Here is a 21,499-nt window from a genome sequence, read left to right on the forward strand (position 1 = left end):
TACCGAATCTTCTTTGTTCTCGCAAAGAAAAAAGGATAAATAACTAACAACACAAAAATGTTCCTTGATAAAACAATTTGAAGAAGTAGTGTTTTTCCTTGATACTTTGATGGTCGAGTAGATTCCAGTTCAATTAACAGCTAGAGGAAGATCAAAGGACCAAGCGTAGTTACCAAACAATTTTTCACAAGGGCTTAAAATAAAACAGTTCAATGATTTGTAATTCATCGCTCTTCAGAGGCATACTATGTAGAACAAACAAACACTAGCCAACCTTATCACTTAGTAAATTACCAGGCATAGCCGCGAGTGATAGGTTGGGTTTGAACGTGCCTTCAACATCGAAAATAATTTTTTTTGATATTTAAAATGTATGCGCAAAGTTTCGATTTCGCAATTCTTATTCGCTGCCCTTTAGCAGCTCAACTACGACTTGCTTTAGACAATCTTACTCACGATACAAGCCAGCAAACATGGTTTCTAATTATTCGTAGACTCGAAATTTCACTGAACATTTACCACCTCTCTTATCAACAGATTATTATTCTAATACTATTAATCTATTCTAATATCATTAATCTATTTTAAATTGTTGAGTGACGCATTAGTCGTTTCCCGGGTCTGTTCACAGCAGGAGAGATCTACTTTTGCAAAGTCTGTGCTCCAATACTAATAACATTGACATATTCCAGACCTTTAGAGTAATATGATACTCAATACTATACTACGATTCTAAAAACGAGCCTGAAATTCAAAGGATTTGTTTGTTTTCTTGAGAAGTAGCCAAAATTTTGCCTTTAATGCTTTTATTTCAACGAGCGCGAAGAATTCACGTCAATAGGCTACAGATGGCCCTAAATAGGTTTTAATTGCAACCTAAGTGTGTGTACTTTAACTAGCATTCCGACCTTCTTATCGCACAATGATAATTGTCTACTATCTCAAGATGCCAAGATTCAACAAAATGATTGCCCTTGTCTTTTTGTTCCTTGGTAGCATTTGTGAGTAAGTGCTACACATTAGGTATATACAACATTGTTCAATGTTCTCATTAGCAGTGCGCTTACTACTATAGATAGTTAAACTAGAGCATACCTGCAGACACAATCACACATCCCTTCGTATCACATTTTTCTGATTCGGTTTTCGTTTGATTCAGTTTTTCTTCTGGATCGGTTTTCGTTTGATTCAGTTTTTCTGCTGGAACGGTTTTCGTTTGATTCAGTTTTTCTGCTGGAACGGTTTTCGTTTGGTTCACTTTCTCATAGGTATACAGGCCGATGAACACAGCCGCTAACACAAAAAGAATCAAGACTACGACTACCAAGATGGTTGTGGTCTTACTACGACCATCGCGATAAGTCGTCAAAGCTTCTCTCGAAGAAGTTATATCACTCATTTCTACTCCGTTAGCATTGGAGTTAAGATCCATCTTATACTTCCTAGACATCGTGAAATCTACGTTACGTCGGCTATGATAGTGGAATGTGAGTACTGAAGATCTCTAGCGCGCTAGTATCCTGGTACTAGCTAGAATAAGTGTCGATATAATGATGCGCGTGTGACGCTTGAGAATAAACGCTATGACGTGTTTCCTTCTGTCCCCTCCCCCCTTGATGTTATCCAAGCATGACCCTACCCACCACGGGCAGGATGAGTGTCAATATAATGATGCGCGTGTGACACTTGAGAATAAACGCTATGACGTGTTTCCTTCTGTCCCCTCCCCCCTTGATGTTATCCAAGCATGACCCTACCCGCCACGGGCAGGATGAGTGTCAATATAATGATGCGCGTGTGACACTTGAGAATAAACGCTATGACGTGTTTCCTTCTGTCCCCTCCCCCCTTGATGTTATCCAAGCATGACCCTACCCACCACGGGCAGGATGAACAGTGAGTCAGCTTTATTGTGACTGTCATCATTTTACAAGTCGTGCATACAAACATTGAACTTGTTGAGGGAATTAGACAAGCAGGCTGTTAATCGATTGGATGAATCACGGTTATTAAGTGATACAACGTCAAAAAAAAAAAAAAAAGAAAAAAGAAAAAACTAACTCATGGCTTACTTACGGCTAACTCACGGCTAACTCATGGCTCACAGATAGAACCCTGAAACAACCTCTGGGCTGATCTAAGTCAGGGCACGGCTAACTCACAGCTAGAACCCTGAAACAACCTCTGGGCTGATCTAAGTCGCGAACGGCTAAGCTTGATTCAAGCTTTGCATCTACTTTTTCTTTCTACTCATTATTCCAAACTACAGTATTAGGTCTGACTTACCTTCAGCTATGGTTTGTGGGTTTTGATGTTCTGTTTTACTTTTCTCGTCTTTGAAGCCGATGTACTTCGTATTATGAAGTGGAATAAATACCATGGATACCAAGACTGCGAACCAGCACAGTTCTGCACATGATGTGTGCATGTTAAATTATGATAATATCTACAAAAAAAACACATTGATTTTCAGTTACTTGTGTAGCTGCAATATAGCTGAATTGATATTGGAAAATACGTGTCACATGAAAGGCTGGGAAGGTGAATTTTCTTCAAATTTTAAGAGGTCGCCATATATTTATTGTTGAAATTCCTTCAACGTTGCCGTTGTTGTTGCTATAAATGATACCGGCTGCAATTTTTGTTTGCGCTGGCAATGCAACACAAAATCTAAATCTACCATTGTATTGCAAGCGCGGGAAAAATCCCCATGTGACTTTGAACTGGAGGTTATTTTTTTAGGAAGACTTCGGTATCGTTAATGTCATACCCTAGCGATCCTTCGTGGATAGATAGATAACTTCATACCATGCTAATTCCTCCCAAGAACAAAATCAGGAAGACTTTAATGTTTAGTGACATGCATAACGAGAGGTTGACGAAAAAGCTGACTTTATGCATTGTGTGTGACGTCATTAGTCTATCCATAAATCATGCGCGCGCAATCTATTTTTTCAATTGACATTTTTATGCGCGCGATAAATTCGTAAGAAAATTTGTAAAAAATTTATTTGTTCATAAGGCTATTTGCTAAGCAATCAAATGGACATGGGCTAATAGAAAATAACGTTGCGCCCGTTCGGAAAATCACGAACGTTTATCGATTCTGGTTCAAATGCTGACTCTGAAAAATACCACATTTTTATTTTTTTGATGTATGGGAATGGATTCCGGTAATAACAAAACTACAACACTACGAACAATATTAACAAAACTGCAGTATTGACACAGTTACGAATTTTGTGTGATTTTTTTTTCGAGCATTGAAAATTTTGTTTTACAAGACAAAAACAAAGCAAACTTATTGAAAAAATCTTTACTTTGTATTTTATGAAACCCGGCTTTTTATCGTTGTGTTCGCATACTACGCAAAAGCTGTCTCTTCATTGCAAATCGTAAGAAATCAAATCAAGTATGGTCTTTCTAGTTTTTCCTCTCCATCGAACAGGTGAATATATCTTGTTTACACCTTGAAACCATAACAACGACAGGTCTGACCTAGTTGCCTAGCAACCAATGGCCGCCTGGTCTTCGAACACGACTGACGTTTTTAGTTAGACATTTTTTCAAAAATTCCTAACCGAAACAGTTGAAAAAAATAAAATCAATTGTTTTTCTAACTGCCAAGACCCGTTTTGCTCGGCACAAAGTAACCAAGCTGCAAACGGTTTAGTAACTTTAAAAGCGACGGACGTATGTATTGCAACAGGTACTCTTCCTTGTGTATACTCTCTTTCTTACATCCCACTCGTTTCATTCAACATTTTAATTTTGTGATTATCTATTCACCAATGGTAATGCAATGACAGTTAATAAGATTAAGCATGTGTGAAAAAGTCAAATTTCTTACTTTTTGTAGGCTTCGATGAATGGCCGGCGGGCGGGCAGGAACCAAGACGATAAGAGGATCAACCTTTTCTTTATTCCTTCGTTTCTTTGACTCGATCTTGTATAAGGTCATAGTTATTATTATTATAGCACTAATAAAAACAATACAGTCTATTGGTTAGATGAGCATAATTTAAGAGTATCTATTTTTGCTGGTGATACAGATTGCAAGGTTTTGCACATTGTATTAACCCAGTTGTCTCGCTTTAATAGATACCTTAGGCCCCGTCCACACGTATCCGGAAATTTTTGTATCCGCAAAACATTTTTTGCGGATACGAAAATGTTCGCGTCCACACGCAGCGTATTCGAATCGCTTTCACCGTCCACACGTGTCCGTTTTCGTAGAATTTGCGGATACGGCCACAAAAATTTGAGGACACGTGTGGACTCAACCCGTATCCGTAAAAAAAGTTTGCGGATATATACGTGTGGACGGGGCATTAAGCAGCGCGATGAAAAATGTACCATTTAGCACCCTAGATACCACGCGTTGGTTATAAATATCTTTATTAAGTTTCAAAACTATCATGAAGTAAAATAATAATTTATCAAACTATACAATATACATTCTAATAACGAAGTCTATTTATCATTTGTCCCAAATACTGATACACTTTGGAATAAAACTGTTTTTAAACCAATCAGAATTGAGGATTCAAAATTGTATTTTGTTAAGCATTTTCCATGATTCTGCCAAGACAACCCATGAAATACGAATTCTTCATACTTTGAATTCGTCGTAAACCGGCTAGTCGACCTCAAGTATCGTACTCAGTCCCTGCTCGGAAAATCCTAACCAAAAATAGTTTAGACTCTTCCACAGTTTCTCGCTCGTCCGTTCCGTCTCCACGCTTAGAGACTATAACGGTACAATGACCGAAAGGACTTATGGGTCCCGAAAACTTGGACCCAGCGTGCTTTGGGAACCAAAATACTCGTCCACAGTCTCTCGTTTTCGCCGCCATCTTGAAAATATTGAAACGAGAGAGACTGTGGACGAGTATTTTGGTTCCCAAAGCACGCTGGGTCCAAGTTTTCGGGACCCATAAGTCCTTTCGGTCATTGTACCGTTACCGTCTCTAAGCGTGGAGACGGAACGGACGAGCGAGAGACTGTGGAAGAGTCTAAAAATAGTTGACCGATAATTCCTTTCGGGGAATGCTGTCAACTCAGCTGGTAACACGGTGAACATCAAAGACTTCCGACCACGAAAAGTTTGTCTTTTAATAAGTAAGTCTTTTATTTTATTCAAAATCCCTAGATTCAGTGGTTTGGGTGAGTTTAGCTTGAGTGTTAGGTTGAGCGAAGCAAAATAAACCCCGTTCAAGACGAAAAGCTAACCAGGTAGGTTCAAATCAGTCGAGACAGTCGAGTCGAAGATTAAATGAGATTTTTTATTTCAAGGAGAATTTTTTCTCGTAGTCTTAGGATTTAAAATTACGCCAAATGAGAACGAATTGATCGAATTAGAGAGACCAGCACCGGCGATGCAAATGTCCCAATAGAATACAGCTGCGTTTGGGACAAGCAATTAACCTATGCATATATGCTTGTCTTCTCAGTTCTTTCCGTTCAGTGTTCAGCGTTCAAAACTATTACTTCGTACGCTATTTTTTGTATCGCGTATATAAACCCCTTGCATGTGACGTCAAAGAAGTTCAATTTAGAGGACAAAACAAAAACATCTTATATTATAACCTATTGTTTTGGCCTCCAAATTGAGCCGCTAGAAAGAGTTCTCCGTCACGATATCTCAAAAAATTGATGCCTGACTATGGCCGAAAATGTATTGGACCGCGATTTAAAACTGATTATTAGGGGAGTTCGTTTAATTGGACGACCACTGTAAGAGCCTCGATAAACATGACCTGGACCATCTACATTAGAGCTTTTATTGACATCACTCTTACGGAAAACGACTTCCTGGTCCAAAAGAAAAGCAGTTCTAAAAACATTTTCTTAATGAGAGGATTTTGTTGTCCAAAGCTCACTACATTGTTTCAGGTAGAAGTTGATTCAATGAGGAGCTTTTCTGCTTCATCTTAGAGGGTTTTTGTGAGCATTTTCCAAACATTTGGACCAGAGAATAGGTCAGCAATTAAAAGCTTTACAGCGAGAAAGTGCGTTCTTCATTATTATTTAGTTCACTTATGTTCATTCAGGTTGTTTCACGCACTTTAATACAAACTCAAGTAGAAGTATATTTATTGAAGTTATATAGTTAATGTAAAATATGCGGTCGGTATTTTCACACCAATACGAACTAAAGATAATTCATATGTATCTAAATTTCATTTCTTTTTAAAATAACCTGAGTTTATCGTTAATCATCACTGTAAAAACATAGTTGGCGCAGCTCAACGATTTCAAAATGTGCAATCAAGTATACTGAGAATGGTCATAGTAAGGTGACTCTTGTTCGTTCAAATATTTATATATTTCTCTTAATTTATCTACTAGTCCTTTATGACAAAATTTACCTGCCTTGGGAGTTCCCACATACATATATTGTTGTCTATTTTTCACGCAGTTTGGCTGATTACAATTAAGAGGAAATTTTTTCAATAACAAGCAATAATGGCAAAAAGCGCCAAAAACTAGACTTTCGTATGAGTTTTGATCCCAATTTTCGTTTTGGGTTAACACTCAAAACCTTTTTTAAACAATTAGAAACTGATGTACTATGATAAAATGCCTGTTTGAAGCGGTATTTTCAATTGTACAAAGATGTTTTGTTGCATTTTGTTAGAATGTTGCTTTGTCAGGTTTTTTTTATTGAAAATATATGGGAAATAAGCGAATGAAGGCCTAAACCTCATTTTCGAATAAAATTTTTGCTTTGGGTTAACACTTTGATTCCACTTTCATCGGTCATCTCCACTTCCAAACAAGTTAAACTTTCTGAATAACAAGATTTTAGCCTTGTACAACAGCCTTTCTTCAAGAAAATAGTTTTTGCCGCTCACTGCTTGAATATGAAAAAGAGTTCTCTCTTAAAGTAAACGCATTTAAAGGGGGACTAGCACGCTAGCTTAAAAAATTTAATTCGGCTGAAACTTCAATGGAATAAGGGTCTGATAATCACTGGTTAAAGTTTTTTTCTGTTGTTCGGATGGGAAGTATTATATTTTTACGAATTTCTATAGGTGTCTGTGACGTCATACACTCAACACTAAACATCGCTTCATATACACTTGTTTGTAAATAACTTCATGTTTTACTTTATTTCTATTAAGCCCAAAGGTCCGCTTAGGGACTTAACGTACATAACTTATGGTTAGAATCATTTTATGGTATCTTTTCTTCAATACTGAGTATAAAACTAGCGGATATTTCGATTACAAAATATAAAGAAATGTATGGAGCGATGTTTAGTGTTGAGTGAATGACGTCACACTGCTCCTATAAAAATTTGCAAAAATATAATACTTTCCTGTTGAATATCAAGAAATAATTTTAATCAGTGATTATTAGACCTTTAAGGGTTATTCCAGTAAAAGATTCAGCTGAACCATTAAAATTGGACAAATTTGGACAATTTGGACAATGATTTACGTGCTGAGTCCCTCACTCAGCGCTATAGATAGAATAACAGCTCCATTAAGCTAGACCACTTATCGGCGTGCATTTTGAAAAGCGGATGAATAAATAAAGTCGTTAATTTTCTTATTAGCAGGAATTGTGTGGCACCTTCTGTAGAATCTTTAAATTGAATATAATGTATAAAAAATGATGACAAGTGCTTGAACTTTCTAGTAAAAATCAGATGTTTCGAGGCGTGCGTCTTTTCATCAGTGACTGCCATACTTGGACGAAAATCGTCCGAAATTTAATTCGGCAGAAACTTCACTGGAATAATCTTCGAGGTTCTAATATATACTACTTAAAGTTTTTTCTTGATTTTGATGATTTTGCGAATCTTTAAGGAAGTCAGTGATGTCATGCCAGTCATCACTAAAACATCGCTTTGTACGTTTCTTTTGTGAGATCGCTAGTTTCATTCTGTCAGGATTGAAAAAAGAGACGAGAAAATCGATTGCCATAATAAGTATTTTACGTTAAATCCCACAGCCGACCTTTGAGCTTCATAGAAATCTGATGAATTAAGGATTCGTTTACAAAGCGATCTTCGAGTACTGAAATGACTATTAATAAAATTTATTAATAGAATAATTTCCCATTGAAATATCAAGAAAAAACTAGTTCAAAGAATTATATCATAGTTTCATTTAACATCTTGATGGGATTTTCGTTATCCACTTATTAAATTCACATACTTTCCTTTTTTCCAATTGCTACGAGTAACACTAATTTGCAAACCCCTTTTCAATGTCTCCTTAATCTATTTAAGTCCTGATATACGGCCATCAGGTATGGCGGCTCATTGAGCTAAGTACTTCGTGGCCGGAGATCGTTACTCGAAACTTTAAAGAAATATATCATTCTGTAGTCGTTGTCTCAAATGGTTTTTATTGTCGTCAGTCAATGACGGATAAAAAGTCGTCGCCTTTTTTCGATTATTTTTCGTACGTTTTACGAGTCAAATCTTTTATCTCCTGTGAATTTTATCAAAAATTTTTAGCTTTTAGTTGCTGCTTTTAAAAGCAATTCCTTGCCTTTTGTATTCATTATCATTATCCAGTGATTGTGTTGGGAATAAATCTTGCTTCCTGTTAATAGTTTTAGCACGTTGAATCAAACAAAACCACAAAATAGAATTCATTTGGAGTCTATCCGTCCATTAGTGGTCATGATCAGCACAATTGTCAAAATATAAAAGACTTCATCGACGAATAAAAGCGGAACAGTTCGAGGCCGCTGGCTCAGTTGGCTGCAACCCTACTTCAGTAGCAGATGGTTATTGAGTTGACCGTTATTTTGTACCACAGAATTCAAGTGGTCTTTCAGCAAAGCGCACCAGGAAAGTTTAGGTTGGTTCCCACTTCGTTCTTCAATTTCTATTTCTTTCTTCTTCTCTCTCGTTCCTAATTTTATCATTTTTGTAATTTATTTTCTCACTTGCTTATTTGTTCATTCGTTCGTTGAATTTGAATTTGCTGGTAGCTGGAACGATATGATGAACACCAAGACTTCTAATTATTTGAAAACGTAACCCAGGCTGCTGTTCTTCGTTTTCTCCTTTTTTCTACGTATCCCAAAATTCACGTATAAGGGAAAAAGGTCAATTCTTTCTTAAAGTCCGCTTTTCTTATTCACTTCGGCACTTGTCGTATTAGACACACCAACACCGGCAGTCCCAATGGGTTACTTCAGCGATACGGCGGCCATCTTGCCTGGGGGTAACTCCCAAGATAACGGAAAATATCAAGTATTTGTCTATATTTTATGGGTAAAGTTGGTCGATTCATCTTTCGTTGTATTCTCTTGTAACAAAGCTTTATTTGCCCCCTGGACGCCCGATAATGCCTTCGGTGATCCGAGATGGCGGCCGTGTCGTCTAAGTAGTCCAGTTATTGATTACCATATCTAACAGCTGTCACTTGTATTTCTCACTAGATGCAATAGACGATACAATGTCAAATCCTTCCTGAAAGGCCAGCAGAAGACTACAGACCAAGCTACATCTCGGCCTCGGTGTTCTTTTTATTCTAACGATAAGCACTAGAAACTGGCTGCGTCTGATGAAGAAGAAAGAGCTAGTTGAAGACCCAACTTCATAAAAACCAGCGTGAAGAACAAGTTTGACATTAGTATGAACAACACAAACTCTAGTGTCGTGAATCTTTTCACCTATTCTCTTGTTCTCGCTCCTAGGCCTATCTTTGAAGTGATCTTTGAATCACTTTCAATCATCATCATCATTATACTAGCCTTGTTCGGCAACATTCTGATATTGATTGTCGTATACAAAGAGGGAGGATTCAAAAAGAGTTCCAACATACTACTTATCAATCTAGCTATGACAGACGTCACGTCTGCAGTCTTGGGATTCCCACTAGTACTGGTTACCATAGCGACAGGGAGGTGGATCATGGGTGACGTCATGTGTCAGTTTCAGGCGTACATGTCGTATGTTCTTTACTCCTGCACCCTCTGCACATTAACAGTAGTTAGTGTCAATAGGTACACACTGCTGTCGAAACCTCATTTCCATCGGAAGATCTTCGGAAGGCGCAAAACCGTTGCCTTAGTGATAGGTATATGGGTGACGTCATTTTCTTTCGCTACTCCTCCTCTGATTGGTTGGAGTAGATACGTGTTTTTGGCTGATTATGCGATCTGTGTGACGGACCCTATCGCGAGCCCTTCATTCAATACGTTTCTATTTCTATTCCTGCTTGTTAACATGTTCATTATCATATTTTGTTACGCTAAAATCTTTTCCACCCTAAAACGTATCAAAAAACTCGGTGCTCAAAATCCTGACGCTGTAGCCAATCAGAGCGCTAGACAGCCTGTTGCCAATCAAGGGCCAGGGGCACCAGCCAATCAGGATATAGGAGCACCAGTAGCCAATCAGGAGCCAGAGCATAATGAAGAGAATGTAAACGGTGAGAGTAATCCATCACAAGCCAATCAAAATCTGGCATCAAGATCAAACGAAATTCAAATAACCGCCATTATATTTATCATCATTTGTTTGTTTGGATTTTGTTACTTGCCAACTTTTATTGTTGGTTTTTTCGTGTTTTCCTCTTCATCTATCACTCGTTCAATGCGGTTGTTTTCAACATTTTCAATTTCATTGACAAGTGTCGTAAATCCGTTTGTGTTTTGCATAAAGAGCAAAGCCTTCAGAAAACTAGCTAAACAGATTTATAGAGGAATAACAGGTTGCTTTCAAAACGAATAAAACAAGTTTCAAATTATTCAATCAGGTTTAAGAAAGAAAGAAAGTAAGAGATTCTTACTGATCATTATCAAATATTCTGTATTAATTAATAGAAAATAACTTTAAATAATAAGTAATATGTATGTGAATATCAAGTCATTTACAAACCGGATATTAGTCCCGGTATTTGCCGCTAGTAATGGCGTTTGAAAATATCCATATTCGCTATATTCGCAATCTTGCTAATATTAAACACGTGACCAACTTTGACTCGTGCTTTGTCAGTTGTGTTTGATTTTCAATATTTCCCAGATACCTCTGTAGTTACGAGTCAGGCATATGGTGTCTTATTTGGAGTGAGAATTCCAATTCCAAGGAAAGTGATACGTTTAATTTGCATGGTTGTCTTCTGAAACTGGTTTCGCACTAAGAGTAAAATATTAGTAAATTAATTCCAATCATATTAAAACCCCATGCAGTTTACTATAATTCAATTAATAAAAAAATTATTATAATTGAGTTCCATTATTTCCCGTTCATTATAACCCCTGCTTCGTTACTAGGGTCACGTATCTCTGTGACATCCCTAGCAACCGCATAGTTCAGGTGTCGATTTCTGTTATTGTCAATAACGTAACGTTTAGACTTGCCAATACAGACACACCCAGCGATGCTTGAACGAATAGTCTCTTGTCGATCCTGTTCCCAAGAATAAGTGTCTTCGACATCCACTGCACCGTCAGTAGAAGAACTACTTCTTCCGTTCTGTGAAGGCGCATGCGTGTTGCTTTTGTCCGCTGACCAGTACCCGCTGCTGTCCCTCGAGTCAATTGATTGACTTTTTCCTTTTTTGGACGAGCAATGCGCTCTAGATTTGCCTTCAGTCTTTTCTTCAATTAAGTCGAGAATACTCTGAAACTGACCACTAGCGTCCAGTGCTATATTAGTTGCAGCTGTGCTGATATTATTGCCACGAGTGACGTCACTTGTGACATTATGAGTGCCGCCTTTGCCAACAATCTCAAGGCTTATAGAGTCCGCAGTCAGTCCCTCATTCTCAAATATGCGGAGCTCTTCTGGCATGAAGTTGATTGGTTGGTTGGAGTGAGAACTGGGACCAAATAAGACTTGAAGTGAGTTGCCTTGCTGGTCAGCGGTTACTGAGTTGAATCCTTCCGCTGACCAAAACCTGTGACTGCGGCTCAAGCTTGAATCTAAACGAAAGAAAAATCGAATGACATTATTATATCAAAGGCAAATCTTATTCATCCAAAATATTAAAATTACGTTACCTTGAAAGCTATGCGAACGAGTGTTGCGAGTGTTCCTCTTGCACATGCGCATTGGAGCTTTCACAGCATTAACGTAAGCATTTCTGAATGGCGGCCAGATCAAGCCGTAAAGTAATGGGTTACAAAGACCGCTGACCATAGGGAACTGCAGGGACAGCAGACCATATATTGGTGGATAGGTAACCGCGTTGAAGTAACCCAAAAATATTGCTACCTAGAGAAGAAGATGGGTACAGCTTAGACATGCGCAAACGAGCCAAGAATGAACTGTTACGAACATGTTGAATGTTGATACTTTAAGTTGCTGCAGTTTGCGTTAACTGATTTAAGCCAAAGTAGGGGGGAGGGGTAGGGAGATAATCCCATCCATCTAACCTCTCCTCCCCTTAATTAACTTTTATATAGAAGTAAAATCTGATTTAGCCTGTGTAGCAGCCCTCTGTTTGTGTGTTTGGGGCCGCTATGTAGGCTAAATTTGATCTTAAAGATATGAACCCTTAAAATTGCACGTGGTGGCCATGTTGGTCGATCTGACAAAAGAAAGCAATGAACAACCAACATGGCGGCTATAAAGAAACAAAGTAGTTTTTGGTGTAGTATATCCATATTTATGAAGTATCAGCTCACCATCCATGGAAGATGTGAGGCACAGTAGAGACAAACCACTATCGATACCATCCTTGTCATCTTACGAGTGTATTCTTCTTGAACAAGATTTCTTGTATTTTCAACCTTAATTTTTCCCGTAGCACTTGAATATTCAGCTCTAAAAAGAGAATTCCTGGAAGAACTTGTGGTATAGATCACACTAACCACACACACCACCACGAAGAAGAGATGTATTGAAGCAAAACTGATAGCAAAGCTGCTGCTCGGAGTGAAAAGGCAATAAATATGGGGAGCGAAAAGTGTAGGTTTGACATCCTCCGCTGAGAGCATTTGCCAGGAAGATAAAAAGGCGGACAGCATCCAACAAGTTATGACGACTACAACCAACAATAAACCCTTCCATTTTCTTTTATAAAAGACTGGTTTAGTGAGTAAAAGGTTTCTGTCTATCGCGAGCATCACAATCGACAACATTGATGTCATATGTAAGAAAACTGTCAACCAACTTTGAATTTTACAAAGAGAATAATGTTGCTGCAATCCTTGTGGTCTGTCGGAGATGTAAATATGAAGAGAAATCAAAACCGGGCCAAGAAAATGGAAAATATCGGCCAAAGACAGTGAACAGATAAATGGATTTATGGAGTACTTTTTGAAAGTGAACATTCCAATGCTTATCAAGACTAGTAAATTTTCCAACGCGATGATCAGCGACAGGAAAAATAGAATAAAAATAGTCGTCGTGTAGAATCCTGGTTCATCGGTTAAACTTGAACCGTCTTTGCTGTTCGACGTGGTTGTCATGGCTCGTTTTCAAGTCGGCGTACTTGTTTAGTGTTTGGTTGAAGCTAGAGGTCTCAGCGTTGGCAAGCGTGGTTGAAAAATACCATGAACTAACGTCCTTAAATCTTCTCTTGTTTTCATTGTTTCCAAAGTCTGTACATAAATACATCAACTGCTTTTTCAATCAGATAACTCGATTAAGATTCATCAGACGTACGAAATATAAGTTATTTCCGGCTCGGTTTCCAAGATGATATTTCTCGATGATGGACCTAAGCTATTTACCTATTTTCTACTGCATACTGCAGTTCACTTGAATTCCACAAATAGTTTTCTTGCTTGGCGTTACTCAGGTAGAAATGCATCGCTTAACAGATTCGTCCAGTTTCTTAGTGATAGTTCAACTGAGTGATTGGTATTGCTGTATTTCATTGGTTATTTTAAAGTGTTTGGGGTTTCTGTGGGTTTTTCGACGACTGGGCAATTTTTCAAAACATTATGTTAAAAGACTGTTTAGACTTAAATTTCCAATGAGCAAGCTTAAAAACGGTAAAAATAGATACACAAAACCCTGAAGTGCATGAAGCAAATTGCCAAAAAATTCATTTGTTTGCATTTGCGTGAGCCAAGAATTTTGAACGACAGACTCCATAAAAGTTTAATAAAGCCGTCAATAGTGCGATAATTAATGTGGCTGCTTAATTCATATATATTATATGATATTTAAAAACATACATTGATTATATATCAAAAGAAGACGAACATTTAAAGAATATTTGAAGACTTCATTTAGTACTAATTGAACAAGCTACGCCGAATCAACTCACAAAATGTAAGATTTTCGGAAAAAAAAGGGAGTTAGATGACAAAAAATTGATTTGAAGAATATAAATTCTAAATGTTAAAAATTAAACAAAGAAAAAATGGAAAGAGGAAAAGAGGAAATGGAAGAAATGAGATTGTGACCAGCGGTGTTACCATAGCAACAGGCGCGGTTACACAGTTCTTGACAATTTCAAAATGGCGGACTGAGTTGACAGACAACGTAATTCGCTTTTTTCTCGTTAAAATACCTCGATCATATTATTTATTACTTGGATATTTTAAAAACAATGCTTTCTGGAAGTTTCGTGGCTGCAAGATTTCTAAGCCTTGTCGCGCATTTCGTCATAACCATCACGATCTTTTGGGCCAAAGTAAAGAAACTTCTGCTTATTCTCGAGCTAATTTCATTGCCAAAAACTAAAAATATTTCACTTCTGTTTCCTCGCAGGACACCAACGTTCTGGCTTGTTTACCTCTGCAGTACACTCAAACCGAATATGACTCCAAAAACACCGAGTACGTCAACTAGATCAAGATATTTATCGCTATATTAAGTTCATTATTAATACTCATTTATTTGATGTTCAAATATCTTAAAGATTACCTTCCTTCTTGATGGCATGTTCCTTTTATTTCCAGGCTGATAGTTGGATTATCTTTAACCATTGCTTTCTTGGTGTTGGAGTTTGGTGGATTTATTGGTGGGGTTTCCATGTTCAATAGCACAGCAACCATGTTATGTATCCTTGCCCAACAAAATACAATAATTAAAAATAATGTCAGTGTATCAATTCATTGAATGTAACCAATGAACATTCATTTTGTTTGTATAGTATTTTCAAGTACTGCGGTTCACCCTAAAAGCAAGCAAAAGAGGGAAAAACTGCCTCTCTCCCACCCCCTCCACGATACTGATTTTGGAACTATTCATGGTACAGTTTTCGCTGGTGGGAATAATTTTGCACAAGTTATTACAGGGAAGTACCATTATCTTAAACCTTTTGGTGCCAGGGAAAAGGTTCCTAATAACAGCCTGGCAGGGCTGTAAGATATCTATGGTAAAATATGTCGCAATTCTAGTACATGAAATGACTGGGATTCAATATAACGGGACTCTACTATATTTACAAACATTTTGGCCCCTGCTTATCTCACTGCTCCTACTCTCTCCCTTTCCCACCAAGGAAAGAATAAAGAAAAAAGCTTGCGTTTTCACTCATATGACAAGGCAGCCATATTGGTGTACCAAACAATTAGAAACATTCTGCACAGTTTTTGCATAAAGACAGAGTTCAATTCCCGGATGATAGAAAATGTATTGTTTTCACACATCAACATGGCCACTGTGACATCATGTGCAAAAGCTCTATATATAGATTAAGGTTACAGAATGCATTGCTATATGCATGCTGTGAGAAGCCACATTTATATAATAATTTTATACCCATTATTTTTGAAAAACCAATGCATTAGCCTTAATTTAGGTTACAGCAATCGTCGCTCATGCCTGTGCGGCAATATCATTATCCATGTTCGTTATAGACTCTTGGGACTGTGATAAGTTTTGGTATGTCTTTGGGTTCTGCAGGTAAGTACTTATGATTAGGTTTTTTGAATATCTCAACACAGAACAGACTCAGCTATTCAAAAAAAAACAAAAAAAAAACAGATGTTGAAAATAATAGGCTTACATGTAAAGCAAAATACTTCCTCAAGTATGAAGAAACCTAGATAAGAATTCAATAAATTTTGACACAATTATCCCTCTCCACTTCAACACATATTGACTTAAAGTGGTTGCAATTAACTTCTGATTTTTTCACATGTTAAATAGAACCACTTTATGAAACAGGTTTAGTTTTATCTCATACAGTATATGGAATGAGAAAAAAGGATAGTGGAATAATTTAGCAATATTTCCCATAATTTTGCCATTCTTTCAAAACCTCCATTTTCCCCCTGCCTTCAAACTGGAGCCATAAAAATACTGGTAACATATAAAGAATGATATTTGCATTGATGTTAGGGGTTGTCTTCTTGTCTTGTTGCAGTGCCTTGCCAGCATTCATAGAGATCTGTGTTGTGATAGGAGTGCTTGGATTCAGAGCAGACAAGTAGAAAAGCAGCTTAGGTTTTAGATAATGTCCATTCTGATGTAAATAATGTATAATCTGTAATTTATTTTTAGGTAAAATAAAATGAATTGTAGCAATAGAGTAAATCTAGACATACATGTTTCATTTTGTCAGAAGAGTGGAATACCTAACATATTCTATCGCTCATCTTTGGTATTTTTGATTGAGAGACTTTTCATTTTCCTTCATCAGTTCTTCTGTACATCTGATCATAAATTCAATTTCTTCCTGCGTTGGTCTCCCATGTGCTTTCCATCTAACCTTTCCTGCCCTGTCTACAAGAAATGCGTGACCTACTATCTCGTTCTCTATTAACGTATCTTTTATTGACTTTGTGTTACCATAGTAACATAAATAACGATCCTGGAAAGAAGGGAAAAAATATTATTATAAAAAATATTACTTTCAGATCACTGTCATTCCCTTGAGAAATAAGATTCTTTGTTTAAGTGGCATCCATATTCATGTGTCTTCTTATGTGCAACCATTATTACAACAAAGAAATGATACTCTAAAACATTAAGCCCAAAGTAAAGAAGACTATCCTTCAAGACTAAAAATCCCTTGAGATATAAATAACAATGAAACAACCGCCATGTTGGTTGATCTAAGCTAATGAAGAATGCATTATTACTATCAACCAACATGGTGGCTATGACGTAACATGCACCCCAAGAATTGATGCTAAATAACTGACAAAAGAAGATGTACAAGGGATCATATTCTGTTAATGATGGATAACTTATTTCACAGTATAACAGAACCCTAGATTACAGAACTTGCCTGTTTGTCAGGTGATATTTGCTGTTTTAAACTGTTTTCTATGAAAGGTTTCATCAACTTGAAAAATAATCCATCAACAACATTAACCTGGAAAACAAAACACATTATTTTAAATAAAGCTTTGTATGTTTTAATTATAAAATTTGTGACGGCAAGGCTACTACAATGATTTTCTTGATGTTTCGATGCCTTCACTCATTATTAAGAGTGAAGAGATCAATTAAATTGCAAGTACTTGTACAATATCAAAGAATAAATTCAACTAAAGTCCTATGGGTTAAGCTTTGATGAAACTTTGTATCACGATATGTTACTGAAGGGAAATTTTCAATTCAAGCTAAAAGAATTATTTTTACCTCGAAGCATTTCACATGTGGATGCTGTTGAAAATTGTCCATGAAATGCTCTCGATATTTACTACACATGTTCTGTTGGTAAAATGTGGAATTATCAAAATAAGTAGGCAGCAGGAACAAGAGAATAACATGTGCATAACATCAATATATGATGTATAAAACAAGTATTATATAACCATTACTTCCAGTACTGTAATGTGGATATAGTGATGGCACTAACTTTGATGTTGATTTTTTATGGAGCGAGGAAAACCAGAAAAATTGGAGAAAATCCCTTGTGGCAATATATTAAAAAAACTTAACTCACATATGTGGCTCTGCTGGAAATTGAACTGTAACCTCAGGCATGAACTACACAGTGATGAGAGGCAGTGCCGTAGCAAGTCACGCCACCCAAACAAACTCAACTCACATATGTGGCTCAGCTGGGAATCAAATCGTGATCGTAGGTGTGAACCACAGTGGTGAGAGACAGTGCCATAGCAGTGCAAGCCACACAAACAAACTCAACTCACATGTGGCTCAGCTGGGAATCAAACCAGCAACCCCCAGCTTGAACTACATACACATTCCACCAAAGTAACAATAACAGAGAAAAGAAAAAATGTATAGGAAGGACAAACCAGTAGGCTTTCTAATATTAAAGGTTTCTACCTGTCCAATAGCACGTAACCACATTAACACCAACGTAACACTATCATTAAACTCTTCATTCAACTTTACATCTCTTTTGTGTAAGTTTCTTGCATTCAATTCTGGGAAGGAGACAGCATCCTAAAATGAAAAAAGTAATGTATTTAATACAGTGTATATATCATTAACAAAATCTAAATTTTAATTTAATGTATTGTTTCTTAAACTAATAATAACACAATAATTCCTTATAAACACAGTGCTTTTATTTTCATATCTTCCCTTGCTTCACACATGTTTGGCCTCCCGTTCTACCAGAAACCTACTCTCTAGGGAGCATTGGTACATTACAATAAATATATATACCTCTTGATCTATTAATTTTTCAGCAGCAAAAAATCTTTTTCCACCACTTTGACCAAACTCTGGAGAATTCAAATAAAGGATAAGAGCTTTTTCTGATATAATAGCATGATCTATTGATTAATCAGCATAGTATCTTTAATCATAATAATTCTAGATAATATCTATACCTTCCGCATTGAGAAAGATTGGAATTTCCAAGGGGTTGAGAGGGTGTGAGAAGGATAGTGTAGCATTATTTTGCACTATAGCATTATTGTGTAGTTCTAGAAAATATCCATATGTCCCCCATGAGGGCGATTTGAATTTCCAAGGGGTGGAAAAGATCTGAGGAGGATTGTATACTGTGTAGTTTCAGAAAATATTCATACCTCCCCAACTAAGAGAGGTGTTGTGATTTTCAATGGGTGGGGAGGGTCAGGAGGCTATACATTTTACTGGGGAGGTGGCCAAATGTTATTTTCCTGTACATGTCTGTATTTCATGAAGCCAAACTTATTTCTTTTACCCACCTCTTAGGTCTGAAAAATATCCCTTAGTGATCTCAGCAACCCTAAAAGTATGGAACATACCAATGGTTATAGCAAAGCAGTCTTGAAACAAAAACACAGGAAGCCCAAATACTTTCTTGAATCTTTCAAATACAGTCCAATACTTATACGACCTGTAGTACTACTGGGTTCTAGCCCTGCCCATCTTGGTGTGAGTTGAGCTGTTTGTTGGTTCTCCCCTGTGCTTCAAGGGTTTACATCCAGTTTATCCTCCCTCCTCAAATATCAACTTCTAAATGTCAAAAATCTATTTTAATCTATCAGCTGCCTTCCCAATTGGGTTGCAGAATCTGTTAGACATAATGCCGTCCACCCAGGAGTGTTAAATGCATTAGATTAGATTAGAAATATTGATCTTACAATTCTCTCCTTTCTTCCTTTCTTTTCAACTTATCTTCTTCTTTCTTTTCTTTTGACGCTCTTTTCAAGAAAGTCCTTCTACAAAGTACCTGACTTGTCCTGCATGCTAAACAGACTTCACTTAGGGGCTTAAAAACCTCGGAAAAAGTCAGAAATTTCCGGGAAAATTGCAGCATATTTGACAATATATTTGCACGTGTTAAAAAAAAGATGAAAATATAGAATGACCGCGGAGGAATGAGTTCTAGTTGAGCCTGCGATCTTTGTGGTCATTTCGTACCCAGTCCTTCGCGGTGAAATTCATTTATAAACATATATTTTTTCAAATTTTTTGTAAACAATTTTTTTAATTGCGGCCTTTGAATATAATGATTTCTTCTAAAAAGGAAAGGATCATGTGCATGCAACACTGTAGTTCAAGCCTGAGTATATTTTTCGTCGATTTTCCACCTCGTTGTCCTGTATGCAGTGTAGAACTAAAGAGCTGTCAGCTTATTATTCCACCATTTTGTCTTCCTTGTCCATTTTCGTCAAGTCATGATCCGTCATCACGATGTTCTGTACTGATTAGACCTACTAAAGGAGATTTCTTAAGGTATGGAACACACATACTCTTTCTGCTAGTATATTTGTTCGAGATAATTATTGATGAACTTAACTTATAGTCGTATTTTGGGTTTCCTGTGGCAGAGATTATGTGAATGGGGACAATCTTCATATCGGCATCGCTAATTCAAGAGGTAATGGCTGCAAGTTTTTTCCCTCATTTAGAGGGTTCTGAAATGGCAATTATTATCATTACTGTACAGATCAACAATATTCATAATCTTCAATGTCATCATCATCATCTGGATCAGCCATTTTCATTGTCTGCATTGATAAGGATACCATCATGCATTTCTATCATCATCATCATCATCATCATCATCACACTAATTTTTATAAACATCATCATCGATCATTTACCAGCATCATCATCATCACCATCATGAGTATCATTATTATAATTTTTATATTAATATTTTTATTATTATATATCTAACCAATCTATTTTGTTTATTTCATAAAGGATTCATATATAATTATGACGAGAGGGGGTTGGTGATGGATGACAATAACTGGGATCAATGTGCAAGACTAGACATAACATGTCATGAAGCAGGGATTTGGGATTCTGTCCTTGACGCAAGCTGTCATTCAGATTGCTGGACATTAGCAAGGTATGCTGTACTATTCGTTCACTTGATCAGTGATATTAACTATAGGTACTTAAAGTGGACCCTCTAACCTCCCTTCCTGAACCCCTTGAAAGATTGGGGGTAATCTGGGGAGAGAGAATGACCCAGCTCTCCCCAAACCCCTTGCCATCAATAGGTTGCTCCAAGGCTACCAAAATAAAGATTGAGAATTACTTGCTAAAAATAGTAATAATAGTGTTTTTCTCTCTCTTTCTCTTCATTTAGATACGATGAAGATTCATATAACTGTTATACCTACGTTCTGAAAATGCTTAGTAACATTCAAAACCAAAACTGTAATCAGGATTATAAGGAATATGATAAAGAGGAGTTTTGTAGACTTTACATAATACCAGTGACAACTAGAATAGCTAAATACATTGACTTGTTTAGAAATATTGATACCAAGGGAACAGTTGTTCAGCAGAAAGTCCTCAAATAGGAAGAAATCCTTCATAAATTAAAGTTACTCAGTTAACCAAGAATGAGCTTTGTTTCCTCTCATACTACCAAGATTGGAACTACTGATCAACCGGAAATTCAAGTATTCAGTATCTTTTTCAGTTCTTTGATTGACAGTTGTTGAAATGCTAGTCGGCGAATGTGGCATCAAACTTCGCGAGTCGCACTTATGTTTAAAAAAATACTTCGACGAAGGACTAGCGTCCGAAACGTCAGTAAGTTTTTTCATCTTTTCACGGTGTCAAATTTACCCATTTATCATTACTGTTTAAAAAAATACCAAATTACAAGCTTATATATTTATTACATATGGTTATTGTATATATTTTCAACAAGAATTTTTGAATACACTAGAAAAAAAGTTTTTGTTTAACCTTTTTTTTCTTCATAATATTCAGCTAAAATAATAATATTTCAAAGAACAC

The 21,499-nt window shown here is 36.8% G+C and overlaps 6 protein-coding genes across 6 annotated transcripts in view; 3 read left to right on the plus strand and 3 right to left on the minus strand.

The window, feature by feature from the left end:
- LOC116305239 (endothelin-converting enzyme homolog) overlaps positions 1 to 1,528 on the minus strand; it is a 19,510-nt gene extending 17,982 nt beyond the window's left edge. The window contains exon 1 of the mRNA XM_089029800.1: positions 1,096 to 1,528. Within this exon, the coding sequence (XP_088885926.1) occupies positions 1,096 to 1,450 (355 nt within the window). The 5' untranslated portion in view covers positions 1,451 to 1,528. The remainder of the gene's footprint in view (positions 1 to 1,095) is intronic.
- A 3,524-nt stretch (positions 1,529 to 5,052) lies between these two features.
- Positions 5,053 to 10,954, plus strand: LOC116305242 (melanopsin-like). The gene is made up of 2 exons (XM_031715102.2): positions 5,053 to 5,121; positions 9,409 to 10,954. Exon 2 carries the CDS (start codon positions 9,605 to 9,607, stop codon positions 10,703 to 10,705), a length of 1,101 nt encoding a protein of 366 aa, XP_031570962.1. The 5' UTR covers positions 5,053 to 5,121; positions 9,409 to 9,604; the 3' UTR covers positions 10,706 to 10,954.
- On the minus strand, positions 10,764 to 13,801 carry LOC116305240 (uncharacterized). The gene is made up of 3 exons (XM_031715100.2): positions 12,604 to 13,801; positions 11,977 to 12,190; positions 10,764 to 11,898 (listed from the first exon to the last, which is right to left on the minus strand). The coding sequence occupies exons 1-3, from the start codon at positions 13,387 to 13,389 to the stop codon at positions 11,210 to 11,212; spliced, it is 1,689 nt and encodes a 562-aa protein (XP_031570960.1). The 5' UTR covers positions 13,390 to 13,801; the 3' UTR covers positions 10,764 to 11,209.
- Positions 13,802 to 14,382: 581 nt separating this feature from the next.
- Positions 14,383 to 16,414, plus strand: LOC116305246 (transmembrane protein 107). Its single transcript, XM_031715105.2, has 5 exons — positions 14,383 to 14,564; positions 14,642 to 14,709; positions 14,833 to 14,933; positions 15,685 to 15,781; positions 16,245 to 16,414. Exons 1-5 carry the CDS (start codon positions 14,481 to 14,483, stop codon positions 16,309 to 16,311), a joined length of 417 nt encoding a protein of 138 aa, XP_031570965.1. The 5' UTR covers positions 14,383 to 14,480; the 3' UTR covers positions 16,312 to 16,414.
- Positions 16,354 to 19,593, minus strand: LOC116305243 (uncharacterized). The gene is made up of 7 exons (XM_031715103.2): positions 19,375 to 19,593; positions 18,976 to 19,016; positions 18,467 to 18,525; positions 18,122 to 18,241; positions 17,468 to 17,539; positions 17,112 to 17,198; positions 16,354 to 16,691 (listed from the first exon to the last, which is right to left on the minus strand). Exons 1-7 carry the CDS (start codon positions 19,548 to 19,550, stop codon positions 16,473 to 16,475), a joined length of 774 nt encoding a protein of 257 aa, XP_031570963.2. The 5' UTR covers positions 19,551 to 19,593; the 3' UTR covers positions 16,354 to 16,472.
- Positions 19,594 to 19,678: 85 nt separating this feature from the next.
- On the plus strand, positions 19,679 to 21,097 carry LOC116305244 (MKRN2 opposite strand protein). The gene is made up of 4 exons (XM_031715104.2): positions 19,679 to 19,969; positions 20,065 to 20,114; positions 20,444 to 20,594; positions 20,838 to 21,097. The coding sequence occupies exons 1-4, from the start codon at positions 19,743 to 19,745 to the stop codon at positions 21,052 to 21,054; spliced, it is 645 nt and encodes a 214-aa protein (XP_031570964.2). The 5' UTR covers positions 19,679 to 19,742; the 3' UTR covers positions 21,055 to 21,097.
- Positions 21,098 to 21,499: the final 402 nt, after the last annotated feature.

The sequence above is a fragment of the Actinia tenebrosa genome, unplaced genomic scaffold, assembly GCF_029948245.1.
Source record: "Actinia tenebrosa isolate PJP-AT-01 unplaced genomic scaffold, QUT_ActTen_1.0 PGA_scaffold14__42_contigs__length_11649687, whole genome shotgun sequence".
NCBI classification, from domain to species: domain Eukaryota; kingdom Metazoa; phylum Cnidaria; class Anthozoa; order Actiniaria; family Actiniidae; genus Actinia; species Actinia tenebrosa.

What these genes read in the sequence shown, in the direction of transcription:
- LOC116305242 (XM_031715102.2), top strand. Translation starts at nt 9,605, where the DNA reads ATGAACAACACAAACTCTAGTGTCGTGAATCTTTTCACCTATTCTCTT.
- LOC116305240 (XM_031715100.2), bottom strand. Translation starts at nt 13,389, where the DNA reads ATGACAACCACGTCGAACAGCAAAGACGGTTCAAGTTTAACCGATGAA. An exon ending in CCTCACATCTTCCATGGATG is followed by an intron (nt 12,191 to 12,603) that starts GTGAGCTGATAC and finishes CTTCTTCTCTAG; the next exon opens with GTAGCAATATTTTTGGGTTA. An exon ending in TCGTTCGCATAGCTTTCAAG is followed by an intron (nt 11,899 to 11,976) that starts GTAACGTAATTT and finishes TCTTTCGTTTAG; the next exon opens with ATTCAAGCTTGAGCCGCAGT.
- LOC116305246 (XM_031715105.2), top strand. Translation starts at nt 14,481, where the DNA reads ATGCTTTCTGGAAGTTTCGTGGCTGCAAGATTTCTAAGCCTTGTCGCG. An exon ending in TCACGATCTTTTGGGCCAAA is followed by an intron (nt 14,565 to 14,641) that starts GTAAAGAAACTT and finishes GTTTCCTCGCAG; the next exon opens with GACACCAACGTTCTGGCTTG. An exon ending in TAGCACAGCAACCATGTTAT is followed by an intron (nt 14,934 to 15,684) that starts GTATCCTTGCCC and finishes TTTAGGTTACAG; the next exon opens with CAATCGTCGCTCATGCCTGT.
- LOC116305243 (XM_031715103.2), bottom strand. Translation starts at nt 19,550, where the DNA reads ATGCTGCAATTTTCCCGGAAATTTCTGACTTTTTCCGAGGTTTTTAAG. An exon ending in AAAAATTAATAGATCAAGAG is followed by an intron (nt 18,242 to 18,466) that starts GTATATATATTT and finishes TTTTCATTTTAG; the next exon opens with GATGCTGTCTCCTTCCCAGA. An exon ending in CACATGTGAAATGCTTCGAG is followed by an intron (nt 17,199 to 17,467) that starts GTAAAAATAATT and finishes TTTGTTTTCCAG; the next exon opens with GTTAATGTTGTTGATGGATT.
- LOC116305244 (XM_031715104.2), top strand. Translation starts at nt 19,743, where the DNA reads ATGATTTCTTCTAAAAAGGAAAGGATCATGTGCATGCAACACTGTAGT. An exon ending in ACTAAAGGAGATTTCTTAAG is followed by an intron (nt 19,970 to 20,064) that starts GTATGGAACACA and finishes TTCCTGTGGCAG; the next exon opens with AGATTATGTGAATGGGGACA. An exon ending in GATTGCTGGACATTAGCAAG is followed by an intron (nt 20,595 to 20,837) that starts GTATGCTGTACT and finishes CTCTTCATTTAG; the next exon opens with ATACGATGAAGATTCATATA.